The following is a 27857-nucleotide window of genomic DNA, read 5'->3' on the forward strand; positions in this document are numbered from 1 at the left end:
AGGGTAATAGTCTATCAGAAGAGGGTATAATGAGCCACAGGGTTCTATTACAGAATCATGAACATGTTACACCGGCATCTTCATAGTGTGTACAATCTTCTTTTCCGTAGCCTCTGTGTCTGCAGTCAAAGATGGATGCCTCTGAGCCATCACAGTTAACATTGTCTAACCAAATTCGTCCTGTCCCAGCTCCGAAATAAGCTTTTCTATAAGCGGTTGAGTTTCTATTTAATATTTAAACAAAATGCAATGAAAGCGATGCTAATGTTAATTTTTTAAAATATATCATACGTTCAAGAATACATGAATAAAGTACATATTTACCCTGAATATCCAAGACTTTTGCACACAACGGTTGCATGTGTAACCCACCACATATCATCACAAACTGTACCCCATTCCCCATTAATGAATACTTCAACACGCCCCTCATTGCTCGAAGAACCATCGACAAGTCTAATGAAGCCTTTAAATGAAAGTGGAGGGTATCAGTGATATGAAAATCCTTTAAAAATGCAAGTATAGTCATGAAAACATTCTGAATATTGAAAGGAACATTTCACAAACTGGTTTCTTATAAATTCCTGAAACAGTTCTAATTATTGAAAGAATGCAAACACCTCCATCATGTTTTAAAAATACAAACATTTCTATCAAAACTGTTTGCATTTACGAATGACAAATTATCTATCTAAATCAACTTAAATCACAAATCATTATCAAAGACAGTTTCCTTAAATATACGTTAAGTGATATGTTGTCCTAAAATAAAAATTAAAAATGTCCTTTCTCTAATGAACAATTTTATTTTTTGACCTGAATCTCGATCATACAAATATAAATGCATCTTTCTTAGATTCCGCGTATCACATTTTATTGTTAGATTTTGCTTAGGATCTGGTAAACAATTGATAAAATTGACACTTTTAGTTTTAGCTCAGTAGCGAATAAAACTATCCGTATATAATAGTATATGATATATTAGAAAAATCAACTTCTCTCTGTCAAAACATCAGTTTAATTTGCTGGATATTCATGTGAATATACAAATTAATTCAAACAATGAAACGCTTACTTTACATGTAAGTAAAGCTTTTAATGGTTTCAATATGCAGAAAAACTACACAAGTGCGAAGGTGGCCAGTTTATGTATTTTTTTTCAGTTCTTTTTCGTGTTAACGCCAACCATCAGACGGTCATCGATTTTTAAGGTCTTATCCAAAAGACCTGTGACCTTCACTTCTAGTGTCGTCCGCTTGGCGAAGAAACAGTCACTACCTTTTTTTACGTCTTATGTTTTGACGCTGTGTGGCAAATGAGAATCGACCCCCCCCCCCCTTCCGACCACAAAGCGAGATAAAGGAAAATAATTACATATTACCAGACTTTATTTGCCTTTGAATTATAAAGTGAATTGTGAAGTCTCTAAAATTAACCTAAAAGTTGAATATAAAATGTTAAAAAACACATACGTCTAACGTCAGCAGAGCATTCCAATACTAAAGGACTAGTTCCATTACAATTCCCCAGACCAAAAGCACATTCGTTTAACGATTCTTCTCTTCCAGTACATTCAACCTTAATCAAGAGTCTTGATGAACCTCTTGGCTGATCAGTAAGTGCTAAACTAGCATAACTAAAATATATATGAAAATTTACGAAAAGATTATTTTATTTAACCTACCGCAAAATGTATATTAAATTTTTTAAAGCATCTAGATAAGATCACGTTCAACATACAATAGAAACGTAAGACAATTAAATTATTATCTACTGATGTCTTGATAGAGTAAAATTTCTTAAGATGGAATATGGATATAACGAACAGTATTCAAGCCCATAGTTCATTTAAACAATACAAATTGGGAGCAGAGCAAACATGGACCTCCAAAAACATCAAGGTGGGATCAGGTGCCATGGAGGAGTAAGCATCCCCTGTCGACCGGTCACACTCGCCTTGTGTTCCTTGTAATGATCCGGTAAACCGAAAAATCCGTAGAAATTTCAGTGTGTAAATAATGGCCTAACAATTAGTATGAAAAACGTCAGTCAGTATTTGACCTAAAGATAGATATATATGCTGATAAGGTCATTGTGTCGACCATAGAACTTGCGAAAAGATGACGTCAAACGAGACTGTTGATATCGTTGTTTCATCAATTTGTCAGTTAATAGCTTGCCTAGTTTTAAAATTGATCGTACGTAGAGCATGCTCTTGCGTATGGAATCAACTGGGAGACATAAACCCCATATGCAGGTGATAAGGGTACATAAGTAAAAGAAGATAGAAAAGTTGAAGTCATCACGTTTATCATAAAGTTTTGTTGTTAGGTTACCATTAACTTCTTTTTTCTACTAAAATATCCAAATATGAAACAGATGTGTCAGACTCTGTGGTCTGAATGTATGAATAATGTTATATAATCATGTAGTAACCGGGTAGGAATGATCTCAAACACGCTATGTGACATCATGTGTAATCTCTTTGACTATTACTGCAAGGTTAATACTGGCATGAGAACAAATTGTTATACAAAGGGTAATTCATAATAAGCGGCTTCGCTGTTTATGCGAATAAAATTTGATCCAATGTTTAAGCACTGAACGCTGATAAACCATAAAAATAAGCATTTATTTCTCAATGAAACGGATTTATAATGAATAATGAGTTAACAAAAATCTCTATTGAAATAACGAAGTATTATGATATATATGCTCAGCATATAATATTAAAAAAACGTTCTTTATTAAAACTCTGTTTTTCTGTTGCATCCTATCTCTGTATCAACCTTTCTTCTGATAAAAATGCTATTTGTCTTATATCGATCATTTGATAAATAAGAACAAATATTTTCAACTCAGGTTTAGGTCTACTGCAGAAATCTTACAAGGAATTAAGATTTTCAATGCATATTAATTTGAGAAATTAGATTACCTACCCACTGTATCCAAAACTTTTGCACATAGTTTTCGCTGCTGTATCATCCAACCCGTCGGTACAAAAGCCCACCAAATTGGAATTTAAACGTATACTTGGTTTAACTATATGGACATTTTGTGCAGAAGTTGCAATTTTGTTTTCAAGTTTTACCATGTCTGAAAGCAAAATTTAAAATTTAAAAACCTTGCTTTATTTTGCTCTCTCTCTCTCTCTTTCTTTTCATACCATTTAGTGTATGGAAACATGCGACTCCCACGTTCCCGCCAGAGCTACAGCTGTTTTGTCCAATTACTGACTGGGAACATTCAGACAGGGAATTTTCATTTCCGTTACAGTTCATGCCAGTCAACCATATTTTTTCATTGCTTTCTCCAAAAATAGTTGATGGAATCGACAGCCCTCTGCAAATATATATTTGTATTACCATACAAAAATGTTAAATATAACTTTTTCATGGACATAATTCACAGGCCTATTCGAAGCAATTTCAGTTATTTTATTGACAATTTGTCAAAGGGATTGAATACAAATTCCAAAAACTAAGGTAGTCAACTCCCCCAATTTCAGTTGGGAATGGGGGACAATCAAACATTTTTCATAAATCAAACGAGTTCGAGACAATGAGGTTTGACTATATTGTGATCAATATTTAAAAACAATTAAGCTTACATTTGTAGACATTCTTATTGATGTTCATGGAGCAGCGTATATAAGAATAAGTATAATCTATCTATCTATCTATCTATCTATCTATCTATCTATCTATCTATCTATCTATCTATCTATCTTTTCTTTCTTTATCTATTTATAATTATATATTTCATTACATCATTTTTTCAATAGTAAAATACTGTAATTTCTTCATTGAATCGAAGTAATATTTTGTAATTTTTGCTCTTAATGATTTTTCACACAAAGTATAAAATGATTCTAACATTTTAATTAACTTGATTACTACCAATTTAATGAAATTATATTCTTTCGTTAAGAAGAGGGAAATTCCACACTGATTGCGAATAAAAGGGAATAAGAGGCCCAAGGATCACAACCCTCACCTGAGTACTCCTGGTCCTTCTGCTCTTCGTCAGCGGATTCTTTTTCCTATATATTCTTTTGTAAACCTTTGATAAGATATTATGGCTCCACCATACTTAAGGGGGGTCAGAATTTGAACAAACTTGAATCTTCACTACCTGAGGATACTTCTGTATCAAAATGACTAATCACGGCTTTGCTGTTCTTGAGAAGAACACTCTCTCTACATATTGCAACGCATAACTTTTATCCCCTGTTGTAGCACCGCCCTACCCCCGGGGCTATGATTTGAACAAAATTGAATCTACAGTTTGTAATGAAGCTTTCACATAATTTTCATCTTTTCTAAATTTAGTCCGGTGGACCTTGAGAAGATTTTTTTAAAAAGATGCCACCAAATTCAATTTTCAGGAACTATTAATTATTTCGCCTTGGAAGAAAGCATGGCCCTTCCTGTGAACAAACTCAAATTCCCTTTACCCAAGGATGCTTTGTGGCAAGTTTGGTTGAAATTGGCCCAGACGTTCCATAGAAAGAAGTCGGAAATGTGGAAAGTTTACAGACAACATACGACAGACAGACAGACGGACGCCGGACACTATTCGATCAGAAACGATCATTTGAGCCTTCGGCTCAGATGAGCTAAACTGGCCCTAGAGTAGAATTTCCCTCCGTGGAAAGTTTGCAGGATTCTCCCCCGGTAAAATCCTACTCTAGAGTAGAATTTCCGGGGAGATGGGGCAATCCTAAGGGAAATTCCTACTCTATAACAACTGTATTGCAATCATTTCTCATCATCATCAAGATTCTCATCTTACTGTGGCATGACACTCTGCAATATGTTGGGTGATATATCAAAAAAAAAATAACTAAAGTAAAAATAACATTTTGTTTTAAATAATCAAATCAATTTTGATAACTTTTTACCAAATTAATTTTAAAAATATCTACACTCCATCACAGAACTTAAGACAATTGCGTTTTACCTTCGAACATAGTTTTAAATAGTACACCCAGGTCATTGGCCTTTCATGCAAAGGATGAAATTACACCATTTAGTCGACGGAATGGTAGCTGAATGCCCACTGAAAGGTCACTGAAAAGTCACAGAAAGGAGTCTTTCAGTGAATTCTCCGTGATATTTTAGTTATCATTCACTGAATGGCAGGTACTTTTCTGTGGCCTTTCAGTTATCTTTCAGTTTAATCTGTTTATTATATAATCTGATTATTTTTTAACTAAGCAATTTCATTTTATCTTATCCTTTTATAATGCTGTCAAATTTTTCTATTTTCAAATAAAAAAATAGAACAAAAGTGAATCTAAGAAAACAAATTCTTGACACATCCTGGGGTCGATTCCAGTTCCTACGGCTTGATAGACTGTAGCCCTATCCATTAGGCCAAGGCGACTTAACATTATTTCCGATTAAATTTTATAAAGGTGTACAAATCGAATTGGGACACTTAGGTAACTTTTCGAGCTTGTATATACCTTTTATACATATTGTATTTTTAAGAAATAAACAAAAATGTTTAATAGTTCACTTGGAAATGAACTTGGTTGGTCTCGTGATCAAATCTTGTGAAGCCCGAAGGGTTTCTCAGTAGATTTGATCACGTACCAACCATGTTCATTTTCCAGTGAACTTGTTAACATTGTTGTTTATTTCTTGTATTACATTTGAGGCGATCAAATAGAATAAAATATTACGCTAACGGCCCTCCGTATCACTATGTTGCGACGTGCAGTGACCTAGAAGTTGTTTAGTCTTGAAAGGTTGTCGAGCTCCAAAATTTTAATACAAAAGGATGTATTCACAATTTCAAAAGAATTGACCTATAGGAGAGAACAATTTCCCGGAAAAAGTGACATTTAAAAGTCATCGTTTTTTAGTTGTTTTATACCATATATATGTCTAATTTATTTCTAAAATTTATTATTTACAACTTAAGAATAAACCTCCAAAGTTGGCCAAATCAGCATTTTGTCCGTTAAAGTGTCGATTTTTGCATGAATTTTGGGCTAGAAGTCCTTCAGGGCAGGCCTGCCCCTAAATAAAAATGTGACATTTTGATAGGTTGGGATGCAAGGAATGATTTAAGATAGCATTTTTTAAGGGGCACCCCTGCCCTAGGTTCGAAATTCACAAAAAACCTACAAAAAATAAGGAAACCTGATTTTGACAATCTGCTTCACATTTATACAAATTATTTTTATAGTCAGAATAGCTCAATTGGTATAAACGCTGACTATTCACACCGTGGGTACTTTTTTTTAAAGTCGGGGGTGCGAATCCACATGGTACCACACTTTCATAGTTTTAAATTCTCGCCTTTTCAAAGACTATTTTAGTAGGTTTGTGTATTTTCCTTCAATTATCTATCATTTATGCATGTCCATTTTTGATATAAGAAACACTATTTAAAGAGAGAGCAAATCGCAACATACCAATGTATCTAAAACACAGTCAAGCGGAACTTTACCTCAGTATAGCACACTTTCTTCGAGGACAAGAATAACTCACTTCGTGTTACTCGATACAGATATTCTCGGCTGAAATGAGCTGAGATGGATTTCAATTGTATACCTTCCATAGAATTTAATCACATAATGCTTTTATTCCGTCTGTACTACTAGTGGTTATCTGGGTTAATATGATACGTATTGCTTGAATTATTTGAGCTTAATATATTTAGAGTAACATACACGACTGTACTTTTGTACTGAGTCAATGTTCTAAACTCAGATCAGTAAGGCTACATATCAGTCACTGCACTCCCTTGTATTTCATTTATATAATTTGCATAATGGCATGTTTTTAATATATCCACGGAAACGTGTTGTAAAACAAATACACATCAAGAATAGAATTGAGACTGTAGACATTACCATTATATAGAAGGAGAAGTAAAGAAAAATATCAGTTATTACATTTCGAGATAACAAACTCAGAATGTGTTGACAATATCATGCTACATGGTCAATGTCTATGAAAGGGTTCCTCCTACCTTTACTTACTGAAATAAAGATTTATGAAAAACAAATTATTACACGCATTTAGTCTAAAGTCATTAATGGGAACGGAAATCGACACGCTTTTTGTAAGGACAAAAACCAATCCCGGCCCTATAGGTCAGATCCCCATTCATATAGAGGTGTACCTTTACATTGATGTTTAGCAAGCTAGATCAGGAGATCTCTGTTTATAATGATAGAACAATGATCGGTACAGTCGTTTGACCAGTTCCAAATTTTGATCATTTCCGATTAATTAATAATTTAAGAGCTGCTAATTAATAAATTCAAAAGTTTAAACATATATTCATACATATGGTATGAAGGCTTATCTATGAATGTAAGAATTATGTGAAGTTTTAATTTTTTGCCGTCAGTTTGTGTTCGCTATCGTAATTGAAACAGGCGACATACTTTTACAATGCAACCGCGACGCGTTTGTCTGCAGAAAAAAAAACGTCTGTAAAGACGTCAATTTTTCATATAAAACAACATTTCAACTATCAAAAGTGAGTTTTTTTTAACAAATACCAAAAGCTTGCCGAAATTAAACAATTAGACCACCGGAAGATATCGGAATATTTTCGTGTTGTCATACTAGTTCCGAATACCCATTATAAACACTATATAATACGTTAGTTTTCTGTTATTTGTTCATTGTAAATGTGACGGTTATTTCTCTTTATCCTTTGAAAATACCATTTACTTACTGGTAAGCATTTATTTTAACTTTTCCTAGGCATGTCAATTGATAATGTGTGTGACGGATATTTTTAATTTAGGGTCGAATTGCATGGGAACCACTAAGGTATTAGGAACTCGTCGGCTTATTCCGGCTTAACTAGTGAAATGAGTACCCATGTTAACTTGCTAAAATAAAATTTTTTTTGAAAGGTTGAACTTTTATGAAACTTTTAATTCCGCAAGCCATTGAACAACGTTGACAAACAAATTAGATTTTGAAATAATGCCGTCATATATTTATAGCACCGCCTTTTCGGTTCCCTATTCGCAACTGGTCAAACGACTGCACTGAGAATAATCTTGCTATTTTATTAGTTCTTTATACCTTCAAATGAAATTCGGGCTAAAAAGGTAAGCGCGATTTTAGGCGAATAACATTATTCAAAACATTCTTCACACTGAAGGAAAATATATTAATGGACACCTGTTGACTGAAAAAAATACATATGTTTTAGTGTTGTCAACGAGTACCCGGTTAACCGGTTAATCGTCGAACAATGCGAGTATCGGTTAGTAAAACTGCTATTCGGTTACTCGGATAAAAATACATTTCATATAGTAAATACGTAGAAAATAAATGTTATATTGTTTATAAATGTATAATAACACATTTACCTAAAATTATTTACCGTTAGACTTGATCTAGTGGTTCACAAATAGGATCGATTTTTTTTTTTATTAGTTTTCACATTTTATATAATTGATAGCTTTGATTGCCACGGATATAAAAAAAAAATGAAGTCCTGAGTTATAATTACCTCATTTACACCTGTGCTAGTCAAAGGAGCATAATTTAATAAGATGCCGCCACAGACATATAAAGCTTGGAAGTATTTTAAAAGAACAGCTGATTCGAGATCTGTAAAATGTAAATTATGTGAATCGGAGTTATTGTATACGAATGGGACTACAAATATGTTAAATCTCCTAAGATTAAAACATTATTCGGAAACCAGCGATTTACTGGACACTCTACAAATCAACCAGTAATTACGGGTATTTGAATTCTCCTTGATCGCTACATATAACAGGGGCTGAAAAAAAAAAAAAAAAACTTAACGAGAGCCATTGTGAAAATGGTGATTGACGACTAAATATCCGTCTTCTTCGTGTGTCGATAAAATTATTTTCTTAAACAAAAACTGTCCGTTTCAACTGCAATCTAAAATCAAAAATTCTGTGAAGATATTGTGTATGTGTTTAAGTTTGTAATTGTAAAAAGTTCCTATATACGCAGTACATTTGTTTCATTTCTAACTGTAGGTAAAGGATGAGATAAATAATAGATATGGTAACTGTGCATAACGAAAAAATCATTCGAGTAACCGGGTACTCGATCGGAAGCGAGTAACCGGTTACTAAAAATCGTCCGATTTGACAACACTAATATGTTTCAATTATTTTATCTTTTTCATCGCTATCAAGTTAGAAGTTCCAAAACCAGTTTCACTGTGACAAAAATATGTAAGCAGAATCATCTCACAGAATTAAATGTATTTTTTCTTCCATAGGTTCATCTAAGAAAAATATTTGCAAATGTAAATATTCTATGTTGATTGCGCAAAGGTTTGAATCAGACTAATTATTACATTATTCTTATTTGGATAATGACAATTATCGGCGACGGGTATCTGCTTTTTTAAAAAGAAATTATTCGAGATAAACTTTCACCTTAGAGAATATTGTAAATTCTACTTCTAGAATTTTATATATGAAATGATTTTTAAAAATGATTTTTTAATCTAAAGCATCATTTCATTTCAACAATTAAGAAACAAAATTACTTCCACAAGAGGCATAAATGATTAATTCTGTCTCTGCTTCCACTCCAAGAAGTTCCAAGAAAACTAGCCGCATAAGATGGACAAAGATTAATGCAGAGAATGTAAAAAGTGCTGAGAAAAGTATTATATCGTTCTAAAGCAATATCATCATTATTCTGAATTTGTTTTTCACGTTTGACTGATTTTTGTTCATTTTTCAATTAGATTGTATAAGCTTGTGAAAATATTAATCGCGGATTTAACGATCTTACGGAAAGAAAAGGAGCAAATTCTATGAAATTTATTAAATTCTGATGCTAATATTGGATCATTGTATTTAATCGTTTAAATAATTTTCTTTTTCTAAATCCATTTTTGTGCAACGAATTAGAACTTTAAAAATATGAGTTCACATTTGAGTTGTCATATTCAATATATTATTACATGTATAATTATATGTAGACATATACTTTATGGTTTATAATCGCAGTTTTAAATTTTAGTAAACAATATAATCATAATCAATGAACTAGCCATTATCAGTTCAATGGATAAATTTCAACTTGAATATTCCTATCACAATAAGAACACCAGAAAGACATTAAAGGATATAAATAATTAAATTAAATTGTTATAAATTGATTAATAATTATTTACCATTAAAAGCCGAAGTAAATTTCTTGAATTACGACTGAAAAATAACTGAAAGGCGACTGAAAGACGGCAAAAGGGAACGGAGATGTTACTGAAAGAAAACTGTAATGTGTCTACAGAATGATGACTGAAATGTACCTGAATTGTAGCTGAAAGGTAACTGAAAGGTCACTGAAATGTACCTGTCATTCAGTGACAGAATGGCCACTGAGAAGTCACTGAAAGCCGATCTTCAGTTTTAACTGAAAGGTCTTATTTCTTCCTGTGATGGTCTTTGAATAATATTTAATGTACATATAAGGTATTCTTTCTTATTTTTATTCATTTATTGTTACAAGTCTACCTCTCTATTAAAAACCATTAAAGAACTTTTTAGTATTATACATGAAAAATTCTTTTATTACTCTTATTCCATTTACCTATCATTTACATTATTTACAATGGTAAACTATCATAAGTTGCTAACAAACTGGAATAACTTAAAGCAAATTAAATTCCAAAATATGATTACATGTATAAAAGACCCCCCCCCCCGCCCTTAATTCCAGAACCCCTGCATCAGGGGCCATGTGTTTCACAATTTTGGAAAAAACACTATTGCTCATTGTAACAATGCACTTAGTTCCTTTGCTAATACCCAGGAGGAGAGAAGATTCTAAAAGAATCTACGATTTTCACTTTATGACCAATAGAGCCTGACCCTAACTGCAGAATTCTGAAAAGGCAGCCTTGCTCGTCATAACAATGTACTTTTTTCTCCTTAATACCCAGGAGTGGAGAAGATTTTCAAAGAAACAATGCATTTTTACCATATGAAACAATAGAGCCTACCATAACTCAAAAAATCCTTTCCCATGGGCAATAAATTTTCAAAATTTTGGATGAGGCACCTTTGCTCATCATTACAACGCACGTTTTGTCTGCTAAAAAACGAGAACAGTCAAACTCAACAAATCAAAGAGAACTAAAATTACGCCCCTCTCACTCGTGAAAATATCAACTAAAATCCAGTCCCACTCATGAAATAAATCCCCCCTCCCGAAAAAATTGACCTTCAAACTATTGGATATCCTCTGTACATGTAATTCAGCATTCTTTACTTCTATTAGCATTAGACCATAAAATACAGTGTACGTATCATAAGTGAATCGCTTCACTTATCCGATCGATTTTCACTAGTAACCAAAGCATCAGGATAATCGAGATTCCACAATACCATAACACTAGAATTCTTACCTAGAATATCCGAGAGACCGACAAGCTACTTTTGTGTCACTTTGATCCCAGTTTCTATCACAGACGGCTCCCCATTTTCTGTTAATTAACACTTCAAGAATACCTTCGTTGACAGATGTTCCCTTTGATAATCTGATATGATCTATAGTGTATAGATATTCAAGGTATTATAAGTATTTAAAGCGTTGAAACTCCTCTTAATTAACTTTCTCTCGTGGAATCAACTATATTTAAGAGTATGACTAGCTCCACTTACCACCTTGAAGTCTACATATTACACCAGCATCCTCTCTATGATTACAATTATTAGTGGAAGAAAATGTACACTCAGACAGACCGGTTTCACGTCCATTACACTGTACATCATCAAAAAGTATAGACCCAGATCCTTCTCCAAAAACTGCATTTGACACGGCCAGTCCATGCCTAATGAATGTTAAGTAGAAAATCTATTTCAGGCTGTAAAACATATACCATGGTAATGTTCTGGTACAGTAAATTACAATTAAATTTATTTATTAATACTGTGTATACTAGTATTAAAGGGATGGATTTTGTTCTTGGCGAAAAAGTAGGAAGATGCATTTGTAGGTATAAGCAGATAAGATTGCTTTTTCAGCATTTATTTTGGATCTGTATTCATATTCTTTATATTTTTTCAGTAAAAAGTATATGCAATGGGGGGTTGGCATAGAGCACAAAGCTCACCTGAGTCACTTTGGCCCTGCTTTTCTTCATCAACAGATTTTCTTTTTAAAATCCCTCTTTAATTTCATAAGAAGCTTTATTTCATATTGTGGACCAAAATCTAGTTCTAAGGGAGCTATGAATTGATCGCAATATTTGACCAACATGACCCTGCTGTTCTGGAGAAGATTTTTTCCTTACACATGCTTAATGTAAAATTTAGATTTGGATTTCTGCCCAAAGAGGCCCCTTAATTTTCATAGTTAAAAAGTTTGAATCCTACTAGAAATGTTTTGCTTATAAAAAGATTCAAGGCCGTTTAGTCTCTCTTGAAAAAAACATCCAACACTGATCCCACACTGTAGCCTTACCCGTGGGCCCTGACTTGAACAAACTTGAATGTAAACTAGCTGAGGATGCATATCAATATGAGTAGTAATAATGTTTCTATTTATAAGTAGACGAGATAAATATTTTTTTCTATATATTCCAATTTAAAACTAGAGGTATTTTAAGCATTGAGCTCACAAAATGATACCCCAGCTCCCATATGAGTATAATAGCAAAATCCATCATGTTTTGCTATCAGAAACCCAAAATATCTGTCCGATCAGAACATAAAATACATGTAGGAGGTGCACAATGGCACTATGTTCGACAGATTCTGTGAAAGTTTCATTAAGTTTTATTCAGATAAAGGAAGATATATAATAAAAGATGGGTATCCCCAAGATTTAGAAAGAATGACAGTGACCAGGTTTTGCTATGGGAAACCCCAAATATCTGTCCAATGAAAACGAAAAATAAGAGGTACACAATGGCACTACGTAGGAAAGATTCTGTAAAATTTCATTTTTTTAAAAACTTACTCAGTGGTAAAGAAGGAGTTGCAGATAAGAGATGGACACCCCTCCATGTTATAGAAAGAATGGCAGTGTCCATGTTTTGATATGACAAATCCCTAATATCTTTTCGACCAAACAGAAATATAAAAGGTGCACAATAGCGCTATTAAATAAAGATTCGGTGAAAGTCTCGTTAAATTTTATTCACTTGTACAGGACGAGTTGCGGATAAGATGGGTACCCCCACGTGATGAAAGAATGGAAGTGTCCATATTTTCCTATTGGTAACTCTATTAATCTTTCCAATCGAAAAATAACAAAGGAGGTACACATTTGCACTATGTAATAAAAATTCTGTGAAAGTGCCATCAAATTTTATATTTTGGTAGAGAACGATTGCGAATAAGAGATGGATACTCCCTATTATGGAAAGAATGGCAGTGCCAATATTTTGCTATAAGTAACCCTAATTATTTGCATTATTGAAAAATAAAAAAGAAGATGCACAGTGCCACTATGTTATAAAGATTCTGCAAAAGATAATTTTGGATAAATAAAAAGATAAATTTTAATCAGTATGGAGAAGGAGTTGCGGATAAGAGATCGGTACCCAAAGTGTAATGAACTTTACACCCCCATTTTTCAAGCGGGGGGGGGGGGAGGGTATATTTATGACCTATTATGGCCCTATTCTTCCCCAAGGGACCATCATTGGAACAAACTTAAATCCATACAAATGATGATGTTTTCATATTTATTTATATACTCAAAGCCATGCTGTTCTTGAGAACATTTTTAAAGATTTTCTCCATATACTCCTTCGTTTCCTTAGGGGCCATAATTTGAACAAATTTAAATGTACATAACCTTGGATGCTTCTATTTTAATATGACTTATAATAGTAGTGCTGTTCTTGAGAAGACTTTAAAAGATTTTATCCTAAACATTTCGTAGTAAAACTTTATCTCCTATTTCGGCCTCACCCTACCCCGGGGGTCATGATTCTAACAAACTTTAGAAAATTATTGATTTCCAATTGTGGGCCCACCTTTACCATAGGGGTCATGTTTTGAACAAACTTTAATCTATACTACCTAGAAATGATTCCATATTAATATATGATGATCAATATAATGAGTAAACGTTAAGCTTTAGTGCTCTTGTGAAGAAGATTTTCAAAGTATTTTCCTATATATTCCTTTGTAAAACGTTCATCGTCTATTGTGGCCCCATTCTATAGATTAAAATTTGTAAATATCTAATGAACTTTTCACATAAGTTTTATATTTTCTGGCCCAGTGGTTCTTGAAAGAGTTCTCAAAGATGCCACTGATTTTTTCACTTATTCTTAATTGTAAGCCCTTGAAAGAGGGTGTGTTCCTTCGAATGAATTAACCTGAATTCCATTTACACAAGGATGTAGGAAGTTTGGTTTTAATTGGACCAGCGGTACTCGAGAAGAAGTCACAAATGTGAGAAGTCAAAAATGCAAAAAGTTACAAACAGAGAAATAGGCGAACAGACCGACGCCGGACAAAATGTGATTAGAAAAACTCACTGGAACTGAATTTTATACTTACTCACTATAACCTAGACTTCTACAAATAACACCAGCATTGACATGGTCCCAATCATCATCACAAACCGTTCCCCATTCATTGTTCTTGTAAACTTCTACTCGTCCTTGAAATTCTAGTTGTCTTGAAAGTCGTATAGGTGGGGCTAAGATATTAGGGATAGAGAATCCAGGTAAATAATCCAAAAACAATAAAAAACAAAAATAATAATAATAATAAAAAACAAAGAAATTTACACAGCACAGGAAAAGAAAAAAAATATGCTGACAATTATTTCGATTCAGAGTAATGATTACTTACTTTAATCCTAATTAGAGAAGGATATTTTTTCACATTTTTCGTTTATTTTTGTGTTCTCTCCCTCTCTCTGAATTTCTGAGAAAGGAATATTGCTTTTCTGACAGATGACTATACTCATTACTGTAATAAAATTCTTGCAATGTAAACCTAACTCGACAATATCAACAATGTCGTTTAATCATTTGACTTAGTGCTTTGCAATAAGTGTTAACCGGGACTTTCCTCTTGTTGGCAAAATAAAAATTACCTGAAAGGATTTTGCCTTCATATAAGATATATAGAGAAGTTTATAAATAATTTCCCTTTGTAAAATGTCTTACCTAAATTGTATACCCTGGAGGATCAGAACTTAAGCCCAAAAAGGACGAGCTAACAACTAAATTGTATGACAAACGAGATGACTTAAGCAGCTTTTTTATTGTCAACTTTCATTATTTCTGTAATAATATTCCGCTTTCATCTGCATATGTTGTTTACGTCTCCTGACTCATTCGATAATCAAGAGTTTGCTCTGAGCATGATTATTCTTAAAGCGAGGCAGCCTACTGACAAATAAAGCGATGTTACAAGGATATCAACCATGTCGTTTAAAGTAAGCATTTCGTAAATTCTATGGTCGTTATAATGACCTTAACAAATATCACCTATTGTTGGGTCGTATTTTGGCTGATGTGTTTCATACCAATTGTTGAGCCTTTGTTTTTATACTAAATTTTACTACGGAATGTTCCCTCTAAATGATCAATACATAGGGCATACGATTGTGACTGGTTAACAGAGGTTGCTCACTCCTCCTAGGCACCTGAACCCTCTGGAATATCCGGAGTTCGGTGTTTTATGCCCTGTTCATAGATTTGTATTGCTCGTATGATTGTTCTTTTTTTAGATCGATCATGTCACTGATCGTTATGTTCAACTTTTTATCAAGTCGTAAGTTGACATGCACAATTGCAGTAGAGACGAATCCATGCAGAAATAAGTTTACAGGTTAAAAATTTGACGTTTCGTTGAATTTAAATATTTCCTATGATATTTTCAACTTATTAGTTTTAATTTCAAGATATATGGATTGCGGAGGTCTGATTTTTATGCCCTGTTCACAATTTATATTGTTTGTAGATTTATTGAGATCGATCAGTGTTTTAGCTTCATCTTTTTCATTATATGACTTGAAAGAAGTACTCTAATTGACATTAATTTCTTACATATATACTAGATAATAAAGCTCTTATTAAGTTCTGTCTTTAATAACCCAATTATAAAGCATAAGATTTCTATCAAAGAAAAAAAATGTTTCAGTTCAAACAAAATATATTAAAAAAATTATTACACATGTGAGTGAAAGGGGCAATCTTTTAGAATATATATATATATATATATATATATATATATATATATATATATATATATATATATATTATCCCTATACCAAGGAAAAATATTTTATTGAATATATATATATATATATATATATATATATATATATATATATATATATATATATATATATATATATATATATATATATATATATATATATATATATATATATATATATATATATATATATATATATATATATATATATATATATATATATATATAAAATCATCCTCTTTTCTGTAATGTACTTATTAGCTTTGTACATTATAGAGGGAACCCGAATTAATCAAATGAAAACTTATTGCTAATATAATCCAAAACTGCAGGGGAATGATCGGAACCAAAATAATCTATACAATAGTAATCCTTTACATAAGTGTAATTCTTCTTTTTGAATAAAGATTTTTTTTTAAATGGTCATTTTTTTTTTACATTTTCATTACGATTCCCCTTAGATAGGAGAAAGGCTGTTGTTTAAAAAGAATAAAGTTCCATTTACCAAAGAATGGTTTTAGGGAAATTTATATAAAATTGATCAATTGGTTCTGAAGAAGTCGAAAATAAAAAAAATATTTATATCGAACCTACAAACAAACATATTCATCCATATAGATAAATGTGTGCAAGTGAGCTTAAAATGAGAAAAAAAGTATTACAAATACCTTTTATACATACAACACCTGCATCCTCCGAGTGACCACAGTTATGACTTAGATGATCTGTATGCGTACAATGCATTAAGGAACTTTCATAACCATAGCAACCGACATCATCCATTTGAATAATACCAACTCCATGTCCAAAATGTGCATTGCTATATGGGCTTCTGTAAAAAACATAATTTTATCTATGATTTAATGTATAGTAACTTTCAAACATTTTTGTTCAAGATGCAATAATACAAAAAAGTCAAGAACAGACTGCGGTTACGAATACTTGGGGAAAAATAAAAAAAATAAATAAAATCTGAACATAAAAGAATTTCTTTAAAGAGGAATAGCGTCTTTGTTTACCCTTAATTACCATACTTTTTAGTAGATCTACATTTATGCAGTCTTTTACAACATGAATAAAAGCAGATTCAAATTCTTCTCTCATCTTTCCCTGCATGATTGGAATGATAATTATTTGAATAAAATAAGGCAACTTTATAAATGTCGAAAATGGCGATTTAGTAAAGATCAATGAACTTGATATATTTAATAGAAAGTAAACAAATCATGATGTCTGCATATTATTGGTTACCTGAGGTACAATATACTCTAATGAATTAAAAGAAAATTTAAACTAATTCTTTTTTCTGTAGAAGCATCATATGAATTTGTGTTCTTTAAATCGTTCTTTGTACAAGAAAAGAAGTTGTTTGCTTTACTTGAAAGTGTTTGTAGCTCATGCGTCATGTCTAATGACTGGCGGCATATTCAAATCGAAAATGTTCCACTTCTTAAAATTTTCACAGTTAAGAAAATATCAGTTAAACATGATTGTTTCGTAATCTTTTTTGGCCTTTGAACTCAAACTAGCAATATACTGTATAAGCTTTGCTGGAAACCAAGTGAGTTACATTTACCGATCCTTACAAAGGGAGAAATACTTTTTTTGAGAATAGAGTTATTGAGAGAGAGAGAGAGAGAGAGAGAGAGAGAGAGAGAGAGAGAGAGAGAGAGAGAGAGAGTGCTTCTTTGACAGAATGAAGAGTGCCAGAGAGGACTTGCTTATGACATGTAACTTAAACAGATCATTTAGAAAATAAATATAATACAAGTACTCTAATTTATATTCTCGGAGTCAACTTAAAGTTTTCACAATAAATAATGAAATTAGTCTTCAACAACTATAAAACTTATAATCATATTCATAACATTTAGATTTCATTTCTGCTTAAATAAAAACTATTTTAAAAAATACTGCGCAGGTGAGTTAAGGCTAGGTATAGGCATTTCTATGCAAATAAACTAATTAAAATGCTTAATGACTTTATCTATTATACAGAGAAAGTTCAAACTTATTGTCTAATACAAACTTGGTACCCATGACATGAGATAGCCAGTACACATTATGACGTCATATTATGACGTCATTGTTCTTTACTACACAAGATTATAATGGACATCAACAAAAATGCTTCGGCGCAAGGGCATGCTCTATATTATTTAACTGAAACAAGGTATATTTAGAAGCAAAATATTCCAAGGTTTGCTGGTATTGCTGCACAAATATCAACATCTCAGTTGTATAATTTCTTTTAGTAAAGTTTGAAGTTGAATAACGGTAAAAATGTACAGTCCGGTATAAGTTTCCTCAAATTCCGATCAAATGAGAGAATGTCTAGGATTTGTGCAGCAGTTTTATTAATCTATAGAATATTCTTCTTAGCATTATACAATTTTTTTGTAAAAATAAATAGGGTAATCCCTTGCGCCGAAGCTGTTTTGTTGATGTTTTTTATTACCTCCAGAAGGTAAGATCAGTGACGTCATAACATGACGTCATAATGTGTACTGTCTATAACATATCGTGGGTACTAAGTATGCATTTAAGAAATAAGGTATCATCTTTAAACATCTATCGGGATATAAATACGGGTTGGTCACGAGATCAAATTCCATAAAGCCCGAAGGGCTTTATGGTAAATTTGATCTCGTACCAACCCGTATTTATATCCGATAGATGTTTTAAAATGATACCTTATTAGTTATATTTACATTTGTGACTTATTCATATTATTTATTAGCCTGATTATAACCTTTAACGCGTGAAATGTTTTATTTTTTTCAAACTCAACGGCACAAGTTTGATCTATTGATTGCGCGTCGACCCTTTATGACGTCACTGAGAAATTACGTCGAACGTTTATGACGCGAGGAACCCGTGTTTATACGGATATAGATACAGATTGCTTTTAATAGTGTTATATAAAGGAAAACATTTGCAAATGTAAATATTTATAAATAACCTGTAAGGCAATCTTATTTATCTTGTCAGAAAATCTCAGAAAATTGACACTGAAATGCAACACTCTTGATCATTTTACATTGTCCTTTCACCAAGCGACATCAAATTAATGTCTATCCCTTCCATTATTTTTCTATGAAAGAAAATAATAAGTTCACGTTGAGATATACTTTTTTTTCCTTGTGTCACATAAAAAAGACAAATCTTGACTAAATAATCTAAATCTACTGATCTTCACCATCTATTTTTCATTTGGTAAACGTTACACAAATGTAATCCATACTAAACTCAACACAACTGAAAACTTAACTATGATCTACACAAACGAAATATTATTAACAGTCCTTTATGTTTATGTGGGAAGTATGAAGATGTTTATCATTTCTTTTTTGCATGCAGGAATTATCCAATCGCTAGGAATAATCTTTTTAACCGCCTATTTATACCTGACGAATTGGTCACTATTGACACAAATTTGTTATTATGGGGTGATGTAAATTTGCCTTTACAGAGTAATATAAATATTTTGCTGCTGTGTATAAATTTATCGATGAAACCTGTAGATTTTAATTGCTATGTTACTGAACAGAATTTTCACTTCTATCACTTGTTAAATCTATTTCTATGTACTATTAATATTTCAATTGCATGACATTGTTATATTTAAGGAGAGGAACTCGTAAGTTGTAAGAACTTGTTTCTGATCCCTTTGATTCATTTAATAAAATATGTTCAAAACAAAACTATTGATCTTCCTCCTCTTCTTACTGTTAAATTTGTATGATAAGGAAGGTTTTAGTAAAAAAAAAAAAGACCGAAATCATTGACAAGAAGGAAGTTATGTGTCTGTGTCATTGAAATTTAGATAACAAATAAAAGGCTTCCTCAAAAAATATTTGATCAACAGGAAATTTAACACCCAGTGTCAGAAAAAGGATTTGATAATAAATGAATAAAGGTCAGGATAACGGTGATCAGTCTTATGGATCTTGTAAACAATACAAACCGAGAACAGGACAAAAACATGGACCCCTGGAAACACCAGAAACAGGATAAGAAGCCTCGGAGGAGTAAGCATGTCGACCTGTGACACCATCCATGCACCCTTTCTATTAATCAGGTAAACGGAGAAATCCGTAGTCAAATTAAAATGAAAAGTGAACTATTGGAATGAATCATTTCAGTCATAATTCCACTCAGTGATAGGTTTTGTTTGTGAAAGTCATTTTAACTACATGAGATTTGCAAAATGTGAACCTTAAATGAGACTGTTGAAGCCCCCTGTACAATTAACTTTTTGTCAGTAGCCTGCCTCAGTTTAAAATGAATCGTACGTAGAACATCTCTTCTACCGAATTAAGGAATCTTAGACTCTCTATGCATGTGATAATGATATGCTGCTACATAAGTATGGAAAAAATGGGAAGCTGACGAAAGAAAAGCTAAAATCATCTCTTTTTATATTTTCCTACAGATCACTTTTCTACTGAATGTTATTTTTCAAATAGTTTTTGTTATGCCCGCAAAGCAAATCGACATTTAGGAATCATTTAGTCTGGCGTCTGCTCTGTAGGCGAGAGGTAAGTATAAGCTATTCAACATTGACGTCGCTTGTCATACAATATTTTGGATAATATCAGCGTTATAAACCATTTTACTTTGACCTTAAGATATTTTGCTCATCGAGTTTTGATATGTAGCGGACAAAAACTCAAATGTCTGCTGTTCCTTCATTGAAAAAATCGACACTTTTTCCTTCTGTGACACCGTGATCATGTCATGTGTTCATTGTGTAGTAGATACGTAAGAGCATGCTCTGAGTAAGAACAATCTTTAAACTGCGAAAGGTTAATGAGGGATATGTTGATGTTACAGGGATTTCAAAGTTCCTCGATCTTGCTTTATGTCAACATTTTGTAAATTCTATGGTCGTTATAAAGACCTTGTTTGCAAATACAGTCTATCATTGGGTCGTATTTTGACTGATACATTTTCAAACCAATTGTTGGGCTTTGTTATATATTACATTTGAATACGGATTATTCTGTCTACCTGATCAATACATTTGACTTACGGCGGATTTGACCTGTCGACAAGGGATGCTTATTCCTCCTATAGCTAGGTATCTGATCCCACCTCTGAAATTTCCGGGGGCCCGTGTTTTATGACCTGTTTACAGATTTGCATTGTTTGTCGGATTTTTTTCAGATCGATCACTATTTGTTATCATAACCTTTTCATCAAGTTGTCATTTGACAATTTCAGAAGAGACAATTCTGTGCAGAAGTAAGTTTTAAGGTTATGTTGAATTGAAAATATTGCCTATGATATTTGCAACTTATTCGCTTTGAGGGCTATGGATTCCTATTTCTATTTGATTGTCACATTTTATGATAAATACTTCTCTTATGCACTCTTACTATCCATGGATTTTTTCTTCAGTAAATGCATGAACTATATAACTAGTAAACAAATAACTAAGAAGTTGACCACGCCTTTCAGCTTTGTATATATCTTTAATATTGCAATAACAGCGGCACATGCTTTCTTTGGAACACTCTAGTTAATTTATTTTTTTATTTCGTTCTCCATTAAAAAAAATCAGTATAGTTTATAAATAGAATATGCTAGGAAGAAATGCTTGAAGAAATGACGTATCAGTTTACTTGAAAATTCCTAGACAAAGTACAATGCTTCGTGGGATAAAAAATTTCACTTTTGAGGGAGAGAACCAACATCCCCTCCCTCCCGCCGCAATTGTCCACTATATGAAAGAAAGAGTATCTGAGGTCTATGACCATCATCAGTCAAGTTTTTTACTCTCAGAATGGATAATCGAATTTTCTACTCACTATAATAAAGAATCAGGACTCCCTTCAATGAATTGTCTGTATGTGGCAGATATTAGTGTCATTTGATGGCTTTTTTTACCATTAAAATCGGACTAATATAATACAAAATACTAAAAATAATGCTTGAGCTTATACAGTAAAGCCATCACATTTCCTCTCAGAAAGGCCTCTCTTGGTCTTTGAAGAACATTTAATGTACATAGATAATTTCTCAAGTTCTCATTTTTTATTTATCTACATGTATAATTATTTATAAGTCTATCTGACCAGTGAAAACTATGAAGGTACGTTTTTGTATTATACAAAAAAACGTCTTGTACAATTGTTTTTATTCAATTGACCTATGAATTTACATTTTTTACAGTGAATTATTATCATAGTTGAACAGCAAAGGGGAATTACTTTTCTCAATAGAGTATAAATTTCCTTACAAAATCTATGGTGTCCTACCAAGCCCAAGAACACTTGTCCCAGTGGTCCAAAATTTTACAAATCTCGTAAAATCACCTTTGCTGACTACAATTTTGTACTCTATTTGCCTCGTAGTTGCCAAGAAGCATAGAATATGATTCTCAAAGAATGTATTTTCACTAAATAATCAATAGAGCCCCACCCTATTACCAGATTCCCTGATATAGGGGTTAGGAAATTCACAATTTTGTCTGCTAAGTATACAGGGGGAGTGAAGAAGATTTTCAAAGAATTTATACATTTTAATTTATGATCAAAAGAGCCCCGCCCTTACATGAGAACTCACGAGTCATGTTTCACATGTTTTTGGTTAATCGTCTAAATACTGTAAACGTTGTTATTTTGACGAGTTGAAAAATTGACGATTTTTTATTTACGAAAATTGACGAGTGTCAATTTTGACAAAATATTGAATCAAGAGTTATGTATATCTTTGATTTCACAAGATTAAAACAAAAATGAATACAAAGAACTCCCCCCCAAAAAAAACCAGTTTCAAAACTAGTACTCAGAGTAAGTTCGCCAGAAGCTAGAGGACCAAAAACGATGTTTTAAGCAATGACCGCGACTTCCTCGGGAACTCATTTACAAGCGTTCTCATCAATAAAATTTAATTTTGCTTGTAAAAACCATCTACAGTGTATAAGATTTGATTGAATTAATTGCTCTTTTGTACTAGTCTTTGTTTTCATTATGCGAGACCGATTGCCTGAGGTGACAAAGTAGGTCAAACACGGCGTGATATTTACGCAAAGTTAGAATGTTGTGACCATGGGTAATAATAGTATATGACATACTCAATGGTTTTTAAACTGTGATTATGTGTTTTCATAACTATTTACAAGAAAATTAAACAGTAATTCTAATCTAGTTTTAGTGGGGGAAGCCGAGAAAATTAAGCGGTAAAGTTGTACAACGGTCAATGTCTGTTGTGACGCTATATATATGATATGAAGTTTGACGAGTGGAAATTTTGACGAGAAAAGAAAAATCGTCAATATAGTCAAAATTAGCACGTCGTCAAAATTTCCACCTTTACAGTACCCAAGAGCAGAGAAGAAGACTTTCAAAGAAATAATGCTTTACACTATATTATCAATAGAACTCGGACTAACACCAAAACCCCTGACCCCTGGGCAATGAAATTCACAATTTTGAAAGAAACATCCTTGCTCATCATAACCATACACTAAGTATGCTAAATACCCAGGGATAGAAATTAATATTTTCAAAGAAATAATGCATTTTCACTATATGATCGATAAAGATCAGCCCTAATACCAGAACCCCTGACTCTTGAGCCATGAATAAAGAAATTCGCAATTTTGGAAAGAGGTATCCTCGCTCACCATAACCATGCAGTTTGATCAGAGAAGATTTATTAAGAATTTAATATGCTTAAATAATGTTTACTGGACCCCCATCCTTACACCAAAATCCCTGACTCAGGACCTATGAAATTCACAATTTTGAAATAGGTATCTTTCCTCATCATAATTATGCAATTAGCTTGTCTGCTAAATACTCAGGTCCAGAGAAGACTTTTATTGAATTTTTGCATTTCACTATATGATCAATAGAGCCCCAACCTTACACCAAAACCCCTGACCCAGGAGCCATAAATTTCACAATTTTGAAAGATGCATCCTTGCTTGTTATAACCATGCACTTAGTTTATCTGCTTAAAGGGGGAGGAAATAAGCTCCACCCTCAATTTTACCTGTTCTGTGAACCCCTGTCAATCAGATGAAATTAAGCCTGAGATTGGATACTGAAAATTGATTGACATTTTGTTACCTGCCGTTGTGTATATCTTGTATACCTTGGCTGGGAATCGTACCGATCATTGAATTAACATTCAGTCTTTGATGCCTACCGCATATATAACATCGTGATAAAGAAGCAGTCAGAGCTGATATTATTTTTTTTTTACTTTATGATAGAGTATATAGCCATATATAATTTATATTTAATCAGTCTGTCAAATGATTAAATAAATGAAAAAGAAAATCAGTCATATATCTATTGAAATTGTAATTAAGAAAGAGCGTTTATTTCACTATACAATCTATATTGCAGTACAGCTTGTCCAAATTTACACGTACATCGATTTTATTAAAACAGAAAATACTGAACTGCATTGGAAGCATCGTGTAATTAAATTAAATAATAATTCCTTTTTTTTAATTATGAGATAGTCATATTATCCAAGTTAAAAATTTTAAGATGTGTAATATTTCTTCGAGACATGGTGATGAAAGTTATGGTAAAATAAGCAGTTTTAAAGAGAAATAAGCAGTATTATAAAAGCTGTCATTGCATATACAAGTTATGTTTAGAATTATGGATCCCGAGGAAAAAAGTAGGATAAAGTGATTATATTCCCATTTCGTCTACCTGTCGGAGAAACAAAACGCGGATGCCATGACCATTTTTACGAAACATGCGTCATGGGTTAATCACATAGGAATTATATGAAAAATATTTATCTAATTTATCATATATTTTCTACAAAATTTAGCCTTCAAACAGGATTTCTTAGTTTTAAAGACTTATTCAGGACCGCACTTTTTTCTACTTTCGTTTTGCGAATGACTATTTCCGTCGGTGTCGCCAGCTTACAACCAAAGATTTGAAATTTATTAAAAAAAATTAAACTAAAATTGTCTCCATTATTCAAACATATTTAAAAAAAAGAATTGAACTAAAGGAATCATTCTACATAAAAAATTTAGCATGTTTTATTTCATAAATTTGACGATCAACATTTCGATTGACCAACACGCGAAGTTAAACTATTTCTTAGGAAAACATTTACAGGTAATATACAGGTAACATCCTGTGTATATATGTAGGTATACACAAGCCAGCTTGGTTCCCTCGGGGCTTCACAGCCGTTTCAATTAAGCTCCACCCCACACCAAACTTACCTGAGGAAAACCGACCGGTTGAAAACCTCGGCCTTTAATGTCCAGGAGCAGAGAATATTTTCAAAGAAATGATGCATTTTCACTATATAATCAATAGAGCTACGCGCTAACACAAGAACTCCTGACCCAAAGGCCATTAAATTCACAATTTTGCGAGAACACCCTTGCTCATCTAAACTATGCATTTACTTTGTCTGCTTAATATACAGAGGGAAAAAAGAAGATATTTTGAGGAATTTAAGCAATTTCACTATAAGATCTATAGAGCCCAGCCCTAACACCAGAACTCTGGTGCCATGAAATTCGCAATTCTGTTAGAGGGCTCAATGCTTATTTCAATCATGCTATTAGTTTGACTGCTTGATGTCCAGGATAAGAATTTTTTTTATAAATTGCATTGATTTTGGTGTCTTTAGCCCCAGTCCTCAAACCCCAGGGGGACAGGGACCATGAAATTAATAATTTTTGTTCCCCTACATTCGTAAATGCAAATTGACAAAAACGGCTGAAATTGGTTCAGTGGTTCCAGAGGAGAAGCTGAAAATGTTCAAATGTTCACGCACGACAAACGACACACTACGACCGACGAACACAGATAGCAATAAGTTACCTGAGTGACTCAAGTGACCTAATATATAATAATAATTGCCAAAGGACATTATTCTGCCGACTGAGATAAAGAATGCATCAATTAAAGAGTATTTGTTCATTTTTGGTATTTAGGAGGAGATAAAAACCTGGAAGCAATTGTTACGAAAACTATCATTGAAGCCTACATTTGTCAATTTCCACCCACAACCCCCCCCCCTTCAAAAAATACTCCTTAATTATTTTTAATTCTTTAACAAAGGTTGTTTTTATTGTTCTGCTCCACTCTTCCTACCATTTTCTTATGAAGAAAACTTATTTAAATATACCACACCCAATGATCCCATGCATTCAGTAAGAAGGGAAACTGGTACCTCAAATTTTACTTGTATGGTTTTTCCCCAAATAAAATGCACATAGTGAATAAAGATATAAGAGTCAATTCCTCTTCCCTCAATAAATTTGAACCACTAGAAAACAGAATTCTTTTAAACGACATAAAATTCAATGATGAACATTACAGTTTTTTAAAATAAAAATTTGATGACTATACCCAACTAATCCAAATAGTTGTCTACAGATCACATTGGCATCTTTGTAGTCCCAGTTGTCATCACAAACTGTCCCCCATACGCCATCTTTGTAGACTTCAACTCTGCCTTCTCTAAAAGAACTTCCATTTACGAGTCGTGCACCTTCAAAAAACACATAAATGTTTTACATATGTAGAAGATACCAAGATTTTCATAAGCAGTAGACTTTGTTACGAAGGCTTCAAAAGAAGATTTTTTTGACAAGAAAATATTTTATTGGCATTCTAATTTAAAAGGAGGCTTGTTCCTTCATTAGAACATTTTATTTTTTTTTACGTCCCTTGCTAGAATTTTTCACTCATTCAAGACGTCACCAAATACTGGAGGGTCTTCAAATTTAGACGTTTACTCGGCACTTAGGGCCATTGAGCAGTGGGTTTTTTGGACCATCGCCTACCCCAGGCATGTGATCTCATTTTTTAAGATCTCACTCGAAAGACGTTAAGTTCAAATTCCGGGCACTTGACGAAGGAACAGTCACTGTCTATGTTAAACGTCTTAGATTTGTTGTTGCGCAAGGGACTAGAATCGACCCGGACCGCCTGATCAAGGTACCAGTAGGCTACTGCGAATCCATTTGAACAGTTCAATTCAATTCATTTTCCATATCTACATCACATCAGGAACTTGTTCATTTGAATGAAATAGGGTTCTGGGAAAGAAATATTTAACCCTTACAAGATTACAGAGGAAACGAGATAGATGCAAACCGACGGGTAACGCTATCTTCAGCGACTAGGTAACACAATTTGAAAATTATTACAGGTGTAAATCAAACAATATTCTCTATTTTCTTATAATATCAATTGAAGAATTTTCATTCTTTATCACTTTAGTAACAGACTTTCTTTGATTTTGATTTTTTTGTTTAAATATATTAGCAAAAATTGACACACTTTTAGCGTGTAGTAGCATATCCTAAGCAAGATTTATTTGTTTAAATATTGCTAGAATATATTCCTGCATTTGAAAAAGTACCCTGTTTCACAGCCTCTGCCTCCACATTTTTGTGCAAATTCTTTATTAAATCTTGCTGCTCTTGAATTTTTCCTTTCAGCAATTTGATTTCCATATTGTTTTTGCCTTGATTGTCTTGCAGCATTTTCTTCAAATCATTCATATCTATCCTGTATTGAGTGAACCTAGAATCCATATTGTGTAAGTGAGACATTATAACTCTTTGGGCTGCGGAGTTGATCAGAAGTTCCACTTCCTCTATGTTAGCCAATGGGCATTTGTCCAAAAGCTTAGATCCATCAAGGACACTCTGGCCATTCACTGACAT

At 32.8% G+C, this 27857-nt stretch overlaps 1 protein-coding gene across 1 annotated transcript; it reads right to left on the reverse strand.

Moving 5' to 3' along the window:
* Nucleotides 1–55: 55 nt before the first annotated feature.
* LOC133181950 (deleted in malignant brain tumors 1 protein-like) lies at nt 56–27857 on the reverse strand. The gene is made up of 9 exons (XM_061316611.1): nt 27551–27857; nt 26533–26674; nt 16846–17009; nt 14504–14645; nt 11648–11817; nt 11392–11533; nt 1473–1636; nt 325–466; nt 56–206 (listed from the first exon to the last, which is right to left on the reverse strand). The coding sequence occupies exons 1-9, from the start codon at nt 27855–27857 to the stop codon at nt 56–58; spliced, it is 1524 nt and encodes a 507-aa protein (XP_061172595.1).

The sequence above is a fragment of the Saccostrea echinata genome, unplaced genomic scaffold, assembly GCF_033153115.1.
Source record: "Saccostrea echinata isolate AGI-Se365-2 ecotype Australia unplaced genomic scaffold, CSIRO_AGI_Sech_v1 ptg000001l, whole genome shotgun sequence".
Taxonomy (NCBI): domain Eukaryota; kingdom Metazoa; phylum Mollusca; class Bivalvia; order Ostreida; family Ostreidae; genus Saccostrea; species Saccostrea echinata.